This window comes from Bubalus bubalis, chromosome 15, assembly GCF_019923935.1.
Source record: "Bubalus bubalis isolate 160015118507 breed Murrah chromosome 15, NDDB_SH_1, whole genome shotgun sequence".
Lineage (NCBI taxonomy): Eukaryota > Metazoa > Chordata > Mammalia > Artiodactyla > Bovidae > Bubalus > Bubalus bubalis.
The window spans coordinates 60,255,132-60,270,777 of NC_059171.1; the positions used below are offsets into that span (position 1 = coordinate 60,255,132).

General features: G+C 42.7%; 1 protein-coding gene across 6 annotated transcripts in view; it reads right to left on the reverse strand.

The window, feature by feature from the left end:
* Positions 1-15,646, reverse strand: part of RGS20 (regulator of G protein signaling 20) — a 50,588-nt gene that overhangs the window by 7,681 nt on the left and 27,261 nt on the right. The window contains exon 1 of one of the 6 annotated variants that reach the window (XM_025265415.2): positions 5,590-8,209. The exons of 4 other annotated variants lie outside the window; for them this stretch is intronic. In XM_025265415.2, the coding sequence (XP_025121200.1) occupies positions 5,590-5,619 (30 nt within the window). In that variant the 5' untranslated portion in view covers positions 5,620-8,209. Of the gene's footprint in view, positions 1-2,170; positions 3,835-5,589; positions 8,210-15,646 lie in introns of those variants that run through there. One more of the 6 variants, XM_044928765.1, reaches the window with a different exon arrangement.

The window sequence follows — 15,646 nt, forward strand, 5'->3', positions numbered from 1 at the left end:
AGATGCCGCGGAGCAACTAAGCCAGTGCGCCACAAATACTGAGCCTGTGCTCCAGAGCCCAGGACCTGCCGTTCTGAGCCCGTGCGTTCTAGAGCCCGTGCTACGCAACAAGAGAAGCCACCAAAATGAGAAATCTGAGCACTGCAACTAGAAAAAACCCTGAACAGCAACAAAGACTCTGTACCACCAAAAATAAATAAATAATCATATATTTTTTTAAATCCCAGTTGTTTCTCAAAAAAAAAAAAAAAGAAAAAAAAACAAAGGATCGTGACGTGGTCATGTCAGCAGGCTTTAAGAGACTCCTGTTTCAATATCTTTGCAAGACTGGGTCTTAAAGTTTGATTTCTGTTCTCTTCATACTTTCTTCCTCTCTTTGAGTCAGTATGGGTATTTTTCATTTCCCATTTCAAACACATAATGAAACTATGATCATTAAAACTATGATAATTAAAACAAAGTCCAAATAAGCCATCGCTCTCATTCCATTTTCAAATTTACTGCAACTTATCATTATAGGTTATCTTAATTGTTTGACTAAGACGCTTTCAATTACTGCAGGCCTATTCAAAAGGCAAACATGCAGTAACTTATGGGAGAGTTGCGTAAGTGTCACTAAATATTTGTAGAGAATTAATTTTTCAAGTGTCATAGTTAATTAATATGAAGACTAATAACATATTAAATACCTACCTTTATAAAAGATTTTAAAAATATGCCGTTGTCATATGTTCAGCTCATCCTTTCAGACACTGATATGTGGTCTGATTTACCAGACGAGCTTTCTGCATCTTTTTTTTGGCCTCCATCATATGTGTGGGGGAACTCTGAATACATTTCATTTCCATCTGCTCTAAGCAACACAGAATCAGTACTCCTTTGACACTGCCATTCTATTCCTCTTGTGGGCTATGTGTGGCGCAGACTACTGGCCATAATTTCAGGGTCTGTCGGCATGATCCAAGCATGAGGCCCCAGCAACTAGCCTTTGTTTGAGGGTCCAGAGGCTTAGAAGTTAGATGAATGTAAAACCAATGTCAGTGACCTCAGAAACTGTTTCTATAATGTATGGCAGCCTGAAGAAATGGCAAAAAACAGGTTGGCAGTTTATTAAATGTTCTGTAGTCCACTGGGCTCCTCTGTCCATGGGATTTTCCAGGCAAGAATACTGGAGTGGGTTGCCATTTCCTTCTCCAGGGGATCTTCCCAACCTAGTGATCGAGCCCACGTCTCCTGCTTGGCAGGGAGATTCTTTACCACTGAGCCACCTGGGGAAGCCCTATTAAATATTTAGATCTTAACTAAGAGATCATCCTACTCAAACATGGCTTTTCCATTCCCAGGAACCCAACATTTAAGAGAACTCTTTTCAAGATCAAGTGTAAAAAAAAAAAGCAAATTCTTAATCTTGATCAAAATCTTTGGTAATTTGGAATTGAAAGGAGTAACTAGTTATAAAAAAATTTAGCCTAACAGTGACTCTCTCAGAAAAGTTATTTTCTTATAAACTTAAACTTGGCGGTTGGATTCCATGAATAGCTATTTATTTTCATTATGGTTTCCAAATTCTGAAAATAGCCATTATTCAATTACACATAGGGAATATGATGAAAGAACAAGCATTGGATGGAAAAAAAAAAATCTCTCTTAAAAGGGCCTGATTCTAAGCTGTAGAATCATAGACAAGGGCCTGATAAAGGAGAACCAAGAACCTTCAAGGACATAACATTAAAACCATCCCCAGCGATCTTTAGAAGGATGATCTTACCATCAGTAAGAAGTGATGGGCCCTGAAAGAGTCATGCCAGAACATAAGGAAATTTGAGAGACAAACTCCCCCTCAAGTCGGGAGTGCTCTCTCTTTATAAGGACACCCTTTACAAGGACACCCTGGTCTTTATAAGGAGACTCTGGTCCAGTGTGGCCTCATCTGCACTTGATTACATCTGCAAAGGCCCTTTTCCCAAATAAGGCCACATTTACAAGTGTGAACAATATTCAAGGCTAATTAAGAGAACAATGCTTCATATTTTTATGGGGCTTCACAGATTACAGGAGACTTTCATATGTATTACCTCATTTGTATTTTTCCCCACATTTCCGTGAGCCAAGAAAGACAGTTATTAGTTCCTCTTCTCAGGTGGAGAAACCAAGGCTTAAAGAGGCTTACCTCATCCCTGAGGTGCCTCAGAAGGACCTGTAGCCCGGGTGGCCAAGCCCATTGTCTTTCTTCATGCCAGTCTGTCAATCCAAGGGCCTTCTTCAGAAATTTGACAGCTCAGCGCAGACACACGCATTTTTCTTTTTTCGAACGCCTGCATTTTATAATACACTAATGTGACAATATTTCTAGTTATGATGTTTACTTTGACCTGTACGTGATCTAATCTACTTAATTTTTAGGCCAAGGGAGGTAAGTGACTTTTCCATGGCCCCTTGGCTAGCTGACAGGGTGTAAGCGACTAGAATCTACAAACTGCTCACATACACATGCACACGTGACTCATGTTCTTTCCGAGTCACGTGTGTGTGCATATATTATGCTTCTTCCCTTGAGACTGTACATATTTTACATTAAAAAAAAAACTTTAACCACTTTTTAAATTGAAGTATAGTTGATTTACAATGTTGTGTTGGTTTCAGGTGCCCAACAGTGATTTGGTTACTTTGAATAATCTTTTCCAGATTCTTTTCCATTGTAGGTTACTCTAAGATATTGAATATTGTTCTCTGTGCTATAGAGTAGGTCCTTTTTTCCTATTTTATATACAGATTCTTTACCATCTGAGCCACCAGGGGAGCCCATTTTATATACAGTACTGTGTATATGTTAATCCCAAACTCGTAATTTATCCCTCTCCCCGATCCCTCTGGTTACCATAAGTTTATTTCCTACATCTGTGACTCTATTTCTGTTTGTAAATAAGTTCATTTGTATCATTTTTTAAGATTCCACATGTAAGTGATATCATATGACATTTGTCTTTCTCTGTCTGACTTAATATGATATTTTTATAAACATTAATATATACTTAGGTATTTAGATATTCCAATCAGTTTTTCATTTCTTTTGGCCCCAAATGCAGAAACTATTTGCAAATGTAATTGCAGATATAAGATTTCATCAAAGACAAAACTTTAAATCCGAACTTGAAAACAAAACATTTTTTTTTTGCCTTGCTGAGCAGTATGTGGGATCTTAGTTCTGTGACCAGGGATCCAGCCCACACCCCCTGCAGTGGACACGTGGAGTCTCAACCACTGGATCACCAGGGAAGTTCCAATAAAACTAATTAAAAAAAAAAAGAAAATCCCCAACAAAAAAAGTAATACATGCTGATGAACCCTCAACCAGGCTTCCATGCTGAATACAGAGGCACACAGAGAAATCACAGCTCTGCTGAACTCTTTAATCCTTCTCCCAGCCCCACAAATAACCATTGTTAAGATTTTGATGTGATTCTTTCCAAAACCATTTCTTTATCTTTTTATGGTTGTGCCACGAAGCATCTGGGATCTTAATTTCCCAACCAGGGATCGAACCCTCAGCCCCTGCATTGGAAGTGAGGAATCTTAACCACTGGACTGCCAGGGAAGTCCTTCCAGAACCATTGCTATGATGATAAGAACATGTAATTAATTTTAGTTTAAAACACAGTCTTAGTAATGCTTATCTAAACAGCCTTGGATGCTATGTATGACTCTGTGCCTTATGTTTTTTGCTTTAAAAATATATCAGAAATCTTACTGAACAGGACATGTAGCTCTGACTCCTTCATTTAATAGGTGACTAGGCTCTCATACTTGAGATGCTTCGACATATCATGACAAAATTACTCTTCCCCCTAGAGACCGTAAAAGATTGGCAGATTTGACTATATAAAAATGCTAAACTTGGGAGCCATGAGCTAATATAAACAAGGCTGCCCCTGCCAAGTGTGGGAAAGTTTAAGTATCAGAAAGAAAATATTAACTGCAATGAAAAATAATCAGATGTGTGTGAATCTGTGATTTCACAGTGATGCAAAAACACTCACTGTTACTTTTAGAAAATGTTAGGGAACCAACTGATTTTGAAAACTGGTAAATACTGACAGAGAATCAAGGTTTTATCCTGTCTTTTCCAACACAAACGTGACTCCAGGGTAACTAAGAGTTGATAAGGAGAAAGTTCTCTTTACAAAAGTTTGCTTGTTGTTGTTTAGTTGCTCAGTCGTGTCCGAATCTTTGCGACCCCGTAGACTGTAGCCTGCCAGGTTCCTCTGTCCATGAGATTTCCCAGGCAAGAATACTGGAGTGAGCTGCCATTTCCTTCTCCAGGAGATCTTCCCGACCCAGGAATAGAACCCAAGTCTCCTGCATTAGCAGGCAGAGTCTTTACCATTGGGCCACCAAAGCAGTCCCTTACAAAAGTTTACTAGCTAATCAATGGAGATGCTCCCGCCTAGACCATAATATCTGACCACCTCTCACACACATTATGGGGCTTTGCTGGTAGCTAAGTGGTAAAGAATCTGCCTCCCAATGCAGGAGACATAAGAGACATGGGTTCAATACCTGGGTAGGGAAGATCTCTTTGACGAGGGCATGGCAACCCACTCCAGTATTCTTGCCTGGGAAATCCCATGGAGAGAGGAGCCTGATGGGCTACAGTCCATGCATGGGTCGCAAAAGAGGCGGACACGACTGAGTGACTGAGCAGCAGCAGCACACACTTTATGCTAGGACATTAATTCGACAGGATTTCCTGTCTCACCCTCAAAGAGCTCTCCTAATATTTTATGTGATGCTGGGAAAGATTGAAGGCAGGAGAAGGGGGTGACAGAGGATGAGATGGTTGGATGGCATCACCGATTCAATGGACATGAGTTTGATCAAACTCTGGGAGGCTGTGAAGGACAAGGAAGCCTGGTATGCTGGAATCTATGGGATCTCAAAGAGTCAGACATGACTGAGCGACTGAACAACAAATACTTTTTTAAAGATTTTTTTTTTAAGTGGATAATTTTTGTAAGTCTTCATTGAATTTGTTACAGCATTGCTTCTGTTTTATGTTTTGGGTTTTTTGGCCCCGAGGTAGGATGTGAGATCTTAGCTCCCTGACCACACTCCCTGCACTGCAAGAGGAAGTCTTAAGCACTGGACCACCAGGGAAGTCTCTCCCAGTATTTCTTGGAGCCTGTTCAAAGGATCAGGGTTTTGTTGCTTCTCTGAATTCAGAACAGAGCTCCTCTCCTCCATGGCCACACCTGTTCATTTCCCTTTAGCTGTTTCCTGAGCTCCCCTCAAGGGGTACCAACATCATCAAGAGAACAGTCTTCCAGGAACATTCTCTGCATCCTCCCGAGACACTCTTTCCCTTGTTCTCTGCAATAACATTTCTGAGGACTTAGCCCCATTTGCTCCTAATTTTAGCCTCCTTTCGGTCTTTCTGCCTTCTAAGTCTTCCCAGCCTGGGAAAACTCTTTCTATTAATAACATCCTTCCCCCAGATGTAGGATGATTTTTCGCAGATGTGTGTCAGTTCTAGGTTCTGCTCTGACCCCGCCTGCAGGGCAAGTGCATCCAGGGAGTGCTCAGTGGTGGTACCTGGTAGAGGGCAGGGTAGGTCTGCCACATGTTCTCCTTGGGGTCTGCACTCACTCCAGGGTGGGGTGGAGGAAGCTGTGATCCAGGACCCTCTCAGCCCGAGCCCCTCACTCCTGGTAGAACTGGAAGAAATCCATGGCACAAGCTGGGGAAAGGAACTGTTAGACATCCTTACTCGTGAGGGAGGAGAGAGCAGTCTGGTATGCCAGGCATGCAGGCTTCCAGAACCCAGAGGAGCTGTTTCTAAGGATGAGTGACTCTGAGGCTGATGAATCCGACAAGAAGTCTTTTTTGGCTTCTTGTTGTCTTTCATTGAAGAATCTACACAATGGGACTTTCCTCATAGCTCAGAGGTTAAGAATCCGCCTACCAGTGCAGGGGACACAGGTTTGATCCCTGGTGCAGGAAGATTCCACGTGCCCTGGAGTAACAAAGCCGTGTGCCCCAACTGCTGAGCCTATACATCCTAGAGCTCCACAGCAAGAGAAGCCCCTGAAAAGAGAAGTCTGTGCACCACGAGTAGAGGGTGGCCCCTGCTCGCTGTAACTAGAGAAAACCCTCGCATAGCAATGAAGACTCAGGGAAGGAAGGAAGAAAGAAAGGAGAGAGGAGGGAAGGAGGAAGAAAGAATATACACAATGGATAACCAAGGTCCTACTGTGGAACACAAGGAACTATCTTCAATATCCTGGGATAAACCATGATGGAAAAGAAATGCAAAAGAGTCACTTTGCTGTACAGTGTGAATTAACACAACATAGTAAATCAACTGAAAAAGAGAATTTACACAGTGGAGTTTGAAAAACAGACCAGCTGAAAGTAGAGGGTGGATGGATCACGCAGTGCAGAACTCTCCCTGGAGTTAGCTACCCACTCAGAAAATAGCAGCAGGTGAACCTGGCTTTCTCTGAATCACATACTCCAGGCATAAACACCAATCAGCTGGTGCTAATTAAGTCACAAACAGGCCCTCTGCCTGCCCAGGGCTCCCACCTGTTGTTATTATTAGCAGCTGAGAAATAAGATGAATCCTGTCAACAACGATGTTTCTACTGTTTTGTGGGATCTTGAAGTCAGCTGATTTTAAGTGTGAGAACCTTGTGGTCTAGTCATCACCAGAAAAAAGTCCAACTCACTCTAGCTCATGAAATATTAATGAAGAGCTAGAATTACTTGCATTGACTTCAGCACAGTTAATAGACCAAAAGTCAAATCAAATCTGTGTCTTCCACTTCACAGGACACAGAAAGCTATCAATGTTTAGTAACCTACCAGTTTTAGCCAGAGATCTTAATGTGTCCTCTAGTTTTCAAATTTTTCTCCCTTTTGGTTTTATTGCCTGAATAATTTCGGGTCTATTTTAAGGAAAAGCTGGTTCATTATTTTAGTAGGGGAAATCAACTGAGAGTTTAATAATAATAGACTTTTTTAGAATTATAATTACTTCCAGATGGATGATCACATCTGTCCTTACCTTCTAAAAGAACTACTTAAGTGACCATCTGTTTTTCAGTAACTTTGAATGGAAATCTTTACTATTTTGTTTATCTGGTTGTCACCGAATTTGTAACTCGAACCACACTGAGGTTTTTTATGATAGTGATGTGCTTTTCTTCTGTCATTATTAAATGAACATATTGTATAACTCAACTTTTGCAACTGCCTTTGGGAAATTAAAGTAGATCAGAAGGAAATAAATGAATTATACATGCTTTTACTTGGTCTTTCTTAAGACCAATCAACAGTTACAGTGTATTTTGCAAGTACTGATTGAAATGTTGACCGTGGGCATTCCTTACCCCATGAGGGCATGGGACTTTCTCAAAGAGACTGTAGATGACTGCTTAGCCCAGGGCACCTCTGAAATAATTCAGGATTTACTAAATCTTTGTCTCTAGGGCTGTTTCAGGCAATCTTCAAACTGGTAAAGAATGTGCCAGGTTTGGGTAAGAATCCCTGCCAACTTTTACTGCTTCCTTTCAAAGCAAGGAACACGTGCTGGGTTGCATCCCACTCTTTGTGGCCCTGTGGACTGTAGCCCGGCAGACTCCTCTGTCCATGGGAGTTCCCAGGCAAGAATACTGGAGTGGGTTGCCAATTCATCCTCCAGGGGATCTTCCTGACCCAGGGATCAAACCCGAATCTCGTGCGTCTCCTACATTGGCAGGTGGATTCTTTACCACTGAGCCACCTGGCTCTCTAAGAATTTCTGAGCAATCATTGCAAATTACAGAAAAAACAGGAAGAAATATTTTCAACACAGACAAATGAATGTTTAAAATCGAACGGGGTTGCAAAAGAAAGGGACTTGGTGGGTGGACAGCTGACAGAGGTGGCTTTCTTCTTGAAATGATGCAAACGTGAGAATGTTCTCAAGTGGATAACAGCGATAGTTACCCACTCTGAATCTACTAACAGTCCTTAAACTGCGCATGTCTAATGGGTGTCATCTGACATAAGTCACTTGCCTGCATTGTGCTTCCGGTGGCTGTCATTCCTGCTTCCTGTTTCATCAAGTTCACTGACTCAGGTATAGTAACCAACTGGGCTTCCCTGGTGCCTCAGTGGTAAAGAATCTACCTGCCAATGCAGGAGATGCGGGTTCGATCCCTAGTCTGGGAAGATCCCCTGGAGGAGGAAGTGGCAACCTACTCCAGTATTCTTGCCTGGGAAATCCCATGGACAAAGGAGCCTGGAGGGCTATAAACCATTGGGTCGCAAAGAGTCAGACACAACTTAGCGACTGAACAACAGCAACAACAACAATAACTAAGTGGACAGTGCTCATTGGTTGGAAATGATAAAGCCATCCCATGACTGAAAGTTGAGACACATCAGAAAAGGAAAAGAAAAATATCCAAGGGGGACTTCTCTGATGGTCTAATGGCTAAGACTATCTGCCCAATGCAGGGGGCCCAGGTTCGTTCCCTGGTCAGAGAACTAGATCCCACATGCCACAACTAAGACCTGGCACAATCAAACAAGTAAATAAATATTTTAAAAAAAAAAAAAAAGACAAATATCCAAGGAGGAAGGGAGAGAGAAGATGGTAGGGACTAGTGCCTGTGCTGTGCTGCTGCGGTGGGGGGTGGTGGTGATGCCAAGAATGAAGGTGATGCTGGGGAGACAGGAATGGAGCATCCCACAGCACTGGAGCGTGGTCCCTGTGGGGACCAGAGCCTGGCTCCAGAGGGAAATGCTACATCACAGTCCAGAACCATGGTATTTATCACAAATCTTTAAGTGTGTATTTGGGGGGAAAGTGCCATGGAAATCCTTTCCCTGCATGCCATGTTACAGTGGGGCATCCAGATGAACATGCTGGGCCAGTGAGAGAGCATCCCTATGCTCTCCTTTATCCACACAGCTTAGCACCAAGGTCAGGAATGCAAGCTCTTTCTCGGTTAAAAGCACTCGAGTGCTCTTTGGCCCAGAGAATTTCGATATTTACAGCCTTTCCTACAATCAACAGGGAAGAAGTGGGTTCCCAAAGTGCACCCTGAGAAACAAAAATGAACAGAATGTAACTAATTACAATTCAGATTTTACTTAATAGGGAAGACAATGGGTAAGTGCAATGAATGCCATATAAGTCCGGATTCTGTTCAGTCTCATACATATTTCATCTCTACCTCTGGCTTTAAAATCTAAATAAACCTAGAGCCTGGAGGGTATCATGGATTACGTGGGCTTCAGTGAAACCCTGAGAATGTGAATAGAAATTTCACGTGAATGTAAAGCCTCTACAAGTCCACACTTCTATGAAAGTGCCTGAAATGCTGATGAAAGCAGAAGAGCATTAAGAGAGAAACCAGTTTCATCAAGAAGACAAGAGACAATAGACATTGCCAAGGTGGTGAAAAACGAAACTTGATACATCGTTAGTGGGAATGCAAATGGTGTGGCCACTATGGAGAACCATATGTAAGTTCCTCAAAAAACTAAAAATAGAACTACCAGATGATCCAGCAATTCGACTCCAGTAGATACCCAAAGGACATGAAGACAAGATTTAGATATCTTATCTGCACACCCATGTTCACTGCAGCATTATTCACAGTAGCCAAGATGTTGAAACGACCCAAGTGCCCGTTGAGGAGGAGTGGATAAAAAAGAGGAGGTGGTATATATACAGGACTGAATATTATTCAGCCACAAGAAAGGAAGATATTCTCCCATTTGGGAAAAACATGGATGGACCTTGAGAATATGGTGTTAAGTGAGGTAAGTCAGACAGAAAGAAAAGTACTAGAGTGTATCGCTTACATGTGGAATCTAAAACAAGTTCAATCTGTACAAACAGAGACAAATGGTGGTTACCAGGGAAACCCAGAGGGTCCTCCTGAAGCTCCCTTGCAGTCTTGTAGTCTGGTCCAGTCTGGGCTCTCCTGACCCATTCTGTGTTTACTGAGCACAAACCTCATACACATCAGGCCTGGAGGAATATTTGCTGGTTGAAGAACTTCTTTTCCACCAGTTATAGCAGATGGGTTATGAAATGTATTAATGTACATGCAAACCAAGCATAATAAAAAGTTACAAAAAGGTGTGTTCGTAAGTCACTAACCCAGGCTTTTCTCCTTTCAGGTCTGTCTGGGCAAATTTTCTATCTCTTTTTTTTGCCCCCACAAATTCTACTTGTTGCCATAGGAAATTCTCCACGATCTGTGACTGGATGGTAGGGTTGGCTAGTCAGACTTGGCCTCTTGTACATTATCAGTTAGAATTTTCATCTGTGATGATAATCCTATTGTAAATGATATGAAATATTCAGCTCCCATCCTGTTAAAGCTTTTAGGCTGTAATCTGAATCCCTAAGAGCCTTCCCAGTCTAAGCGCCCATCCACAAAATCTTTGTGTGGATCATTTCCCTCTCCTTTCTTCATTACAACTTTTAAAAAATATTTTATATCAAATTTAATAAAATATTTGTACTTAATTATTTCCTGCCTCCAGTGTCATTTTTTTCTGCATCAATTTTAAAAATTATTTATTTATTTAGGGCGAATAGTTTACAATGCGGTGTCAGTTTCTGCTGTACAACAAAGTGACTCAGCTGTACATATTCATAAGTCCACACTCTTTTTTTGGATTTCCTTCCCATTTAGGTCACTGCGTTAGTACTTTTGGGACTTGCTAACTGTCATTAAGTTTTCCCATTCGTATGAAAATGCTGAGTGTTGAAATGGTGGATACCAAAAGGAAACTTAAATTAGATCCTTTGATTTTATCTCCTATAGGAAATTGTTTTTCACTAGATTTGTGGTCTGTCCTGAATTTTTTTGTTGTTGTTGAGAGTGCCTTATCACTCTAAGAAATGTCCTTGTTCTTGGTTGAACTTACTCTTTTAGAGGCCGTTTCCTACAAGATCCTGGTAGTGGTACTCTACGCTGACATTTAGATTATGGATCAGAAGTAACACTGTATGTAAAGGACTAGAGAGTAAGTCCGGTGGCCAGTGGGCAGTCCATCTCCAGTTCTCTCCCGCACAGATTTTAGGGGCAGTGACAGAGTTGAGTAGTTGCAATGGAGACCACGTGGCCCTCAAAGCCCAAAATATTTACTCTTTTTATCTAGAATCCAGTCTTGGTTAGTCCCCCTCCTGTGGCCATTGATGGTAATTCTTGACACCAGAATAAAATCTTAACTATTTATCAGGGCCTGCTTTCTCTCCATAATTTCCAACCTATGTGCAGTTTCCCCTTTGAATGAGCAGATGGAATAGTAAGCACACCTTACTTCTGTTTACTCCGTGGGGCAGTCTCCACACTGACTCAGGTCTACACCATCCACTCACAGAGCCTCGCTCTTCACCCCACAGCTGTACACAGGCCACCTTTAGACAGACTGGGATTGCTTTTTGATGCCCATCAGTGGATGCCTCCGGAGTCCTTTTCCAGCAGGTGTGCTGCTGATGAGAACAGGCTAACAAGCATACCAGAGCACCTTCACCTGGGTTCCACAGTGCCTTCCTGCTCCCAAGACAGTTCTCCAGGGGCTGAGCTGTTGGGATGTTTTTGTCTGCTGTTCTTAGGATGTGTGTGACAGAATCTCTGTTTTGGTTTTCTACAATTTGCACCAAAATATGTCATGAATTTTAGGTTCCCCACCACCTCACGCCCTGCCGGCATGAAGTATTAGATGGCTAGATATGCTGAACAAGCAGATCCAAAACTGAAAAAATTCTCAGTGAATTGGAATGCTAATGCTTATGCATTTTAGACTGTTTGTAGGGAACCATAGCCATTCATCTCTTTTTGTGTGACCACATAAAGCAGTCAGACATAGGGAACTAGGAATAAAACCCCATCCTAAAGGATGCATAAAAGGCTCATAAAGGAACAATTTCCATTAAAAAATATTCTCTATGCAGTCTCCTCATTCTCAGGCTACATTTGATATATTTTAACAGATAAGTGCTCTATCACAATTAGAACTTATAGCTCAATACCCTCAGGATTTTGAATACGTCATTAGAAGACAACAGAAGAGATATCTTTTGGAGGTTAGTTTATGATGTGTTTAACCTGAACAGGCAAGTTGTTCATGTTATTAGATTTTGCGAACGTTTTTCATAACTCTTGTACCATTTTCTTCACCCTTGTTTAACCCACATTTCTTCCACCTGGTCTGGTATCTGTTCAGCTATTTTTGTTGATAAGCAAGTACTTCATTTTACCACAAGTACAGCACAGAACTTCCAGGTCATTTAAAGGTCTATAAATGCCTTATTTGCCGCAGCAGAGACTTAGCTCTAATGAGAATTTGATAAATTCTAGGTTGTGCAGATGACACCACCCTTATGGCAGAAAGTGAAGAGGAACTCAAAAGCCTCTTGATGAAAGTGAAAGAGGAGAGTGAAAAAGTTGGCTTAAAACTCAACATTCACAAAACGAAGATCATGGCATCTGGTCCCATCACTTCATGGGAAATAGATGGGGAAACAGTGGAAACAGTGTCAGACTTTATTTTTGGGGGCTCCAAAATCACTGCAGATGGTGACTGTAGCCATGAAATTAAAAGACACTTACTCCTTGGAAGAAAAGTTATGACCAACCTAGATAGCATATTGAAAAGCAGAGACATTACTTTGCCAACAAAGGTCCGTTTAGTCAAGGATATGGTTTTTCCAGTGGTCATGTATGGATGTAAGAGTTGGACTGTGAAGAAAGCTGAGTGCCGAAGAATTTGAACTGTGGTGTTGGAGAAGACTCTTGAGAGTCTCTTGGACTGCAAGGAGATCCAACCAGTCCATTCTAAAGGAGATCAACCCTGGGTGTTCTTTGGAAGGAATGATGCTAAAGCTGAAACTCCAGTACTTTGGCCACGTCATGCGAAGAGCTGACTCATTGGAAAAGACTCTGATGCTGGGAGGGATTGGGGGCAGGAGAAGAAGGGGACGACAGAGGATGAGATGGCTGGATGGCATCACCAACTCGATAGACGTGAGTTTGAGTGAACTCCGGGAGTTGGTGATGGACAGGGAGGCCTGGCGTTCTGCAATTCATGGGGTCGCAAAGAGTCGGACATGACTGAGTGACTGAACTGAACTGAACTGAACTGAGGTTGTTGTAAAACTAGATCCCATAATTCCTTTTTTTTGGCCGCACTGCACAGCATGTGGATCTTGGTTTTCCGACCATCGATCAAAACTGTGCCCTCTGCAGTGGAAGGCCAAGTCTTGACCCTGGACCACCAAGGAAGTCCTGAGACCCTACAGTTCTCATGCCTTCATTGCTGTAAGGAGGGCAGACCTCTTAGAGTCTGGAGGCTAGACAAGCAAAACCGGCTCCAATGGCCCCCACCATGCTCAGCAACCGAACTCTGAGCAGGGTCTTTGGCCTCAGGAATGTAGGCCCATAGCGCTGTCCCCCTGGCCAGGGGCTGAAGAGGCCAGCAACTCTAGAACCACCCAACCACCCCCCAGGACTACTTTTCCATCTTAAGCTCAGTTACTCAGTCATGCCTGACTCTTTTGGACCCCATGAACTGTAGCCCACCAGGCTCCTCTTCCATGGGATTCTCCAGGAAAGAATACTGGAGTGGGTTGCCATTTTCTCCTCCAGGGGATCTTTCTGACCCAGGGACTGAACCCGTATCTCCTGTGTCTCATGCATCAGCAAGCAGATTCTTTACCACTGAGTCAGCTGGGAAGCCCTAACAGGAAACTTAATGTAAAAATTATTTGTATTTTGGGACTTCCCTGGTGGTCCAGTGGTTAAGAATCTGCCTTGTCATGCAGGGGATGTGGGTTTGATCCCTGGTCAGGGAACTAAGATCCCACGTGCTGCAGAGCAACTAAGCCCAAGGGCTGCAACTACTGAGGCTAGGTGCCACAACTAAAGAATCTGTAGGTGGGAAGGAAGGTTCCCACATGATGCAACGAATATTCCATGTGCCACAACTAAGATGGGACACAGCCAAATAAATACAAAACCTTAAATCTCATTATCAACCTCCTCCCCCCAGACATGAAAGTCATCTACAAGGGTTGGGTAGGGTGTGGGTTGAACGATTTTTTCCACCAACTTGCATCAGAACAGCTATACAAGCTTGCATGGATATAGTCAAACAGCCCCAGAAGGCTTGGGAGCGCTGCATGTATTGCTGCCTTAGAAGGATGGATGGGTACCACAGACTCGTGTTCTGGCTCTGGAGCAAACAGCATTCAGTTAGCATCAGATGTGACAGGCGCACAACAGAGAAAAATCAAGAAAACAAGGTGTTTTCCTCCACTTCACTGTTGGACTGAGGGGCACACAGTCAACCCAAGACATTAGGAAGTCCAACTGCAAGGTGACTTTGCATGAGATGCCATTGTCTAAAATCCAAACACTGATACGTACTTGAGAAGGATTTTATAGTGTAAAGTTTATTAATAACTGGAAATTGAGCATTCCCAAACCAGCAAGGTCAATCAGCTGTAATAATCATTGAAATAACTCCAGTGAAATATCACTGCCAGGTAATGGAGCATATTGCTCGTTTTTCACAAATGACTCCCCACACAAATAGCTATAATGAAATCAGCTGGGTTCTATGAATTTGTAACTTCCGAACACTACCTTGCGCACTCAGTCACATCAGACTTGGCTGTGATCAGCTGCTGCAGAAGCCCATTCAGTCGTACTGTGAACTAACTCACGCCATGCAGTGCTGTCTCTTTAAGTGGCTGCTCAAGTTAACATTCAGGGACCATCTCAGAAGTGCTGGGGAGTCAGTGACTCACGTGTAATGTACTGAATGCTAGGCTCTGACTCGACTGACCCCTATTAGCTGCTGCTGACACTAGACGAATCTGAATAGAAGCTCACCCTGTGAGTCACCTGGTGCTGTAGCAAACCAATCTGCTGTATTCCCAGTTGGACCATGATTCACATGATAATCATAAGGGGATCTGACTTGATACATGTGATTTCAAAACTCAGTTCTGCTGAACTGACTTAGGAGCCTGCTAGAAAGTCACTCCTTGCTTAATGCCCTGGATTTCCATCTATGAACAAGTGTACAGAAATGCAAAACTGAGCATAAGATAACCAGTTCACAACTGGAGAGAACCATGGTCTCCTTCTTCAAGGATGCAGATGCAGTTCCTAGAAGGACTTTCCATGGTAGATACATCATTCCTGTGAATAACTTTGCAAGACCACTCACTTGAAAGGCTCTGCCACATCATTTTAAACCACTTATGTGAAGTCTGGGGGCTTCTCAGGTGGCACCAGTGGTAAAGAAGCCACCTGCCAATGCAGGTAGACTTAAGAGACGAGGGTTCGATCCCTGGGTTGAGAAGATCCCCCGGAGGAGGGCACAGCAACCCACTCTAGTATTCTTGCCTGGAGAATCCCATGGACAGAGGAGCCTGGCGGGCTACAGTTCAAGAAGTCACAAAGAGTCAGACATGACTGAAGTGACTTAGCATATATACACATCATGTCATTTCTAAACCACTTATGTGAAGTCTAGACCTTTAAGCTGCATCTGTTAGTGAAAGGTGAATGTCATGAGCCGGCTCCATGCAGAAATGAAAGAACACCAGGACTTTTGGAACTGATGTTCA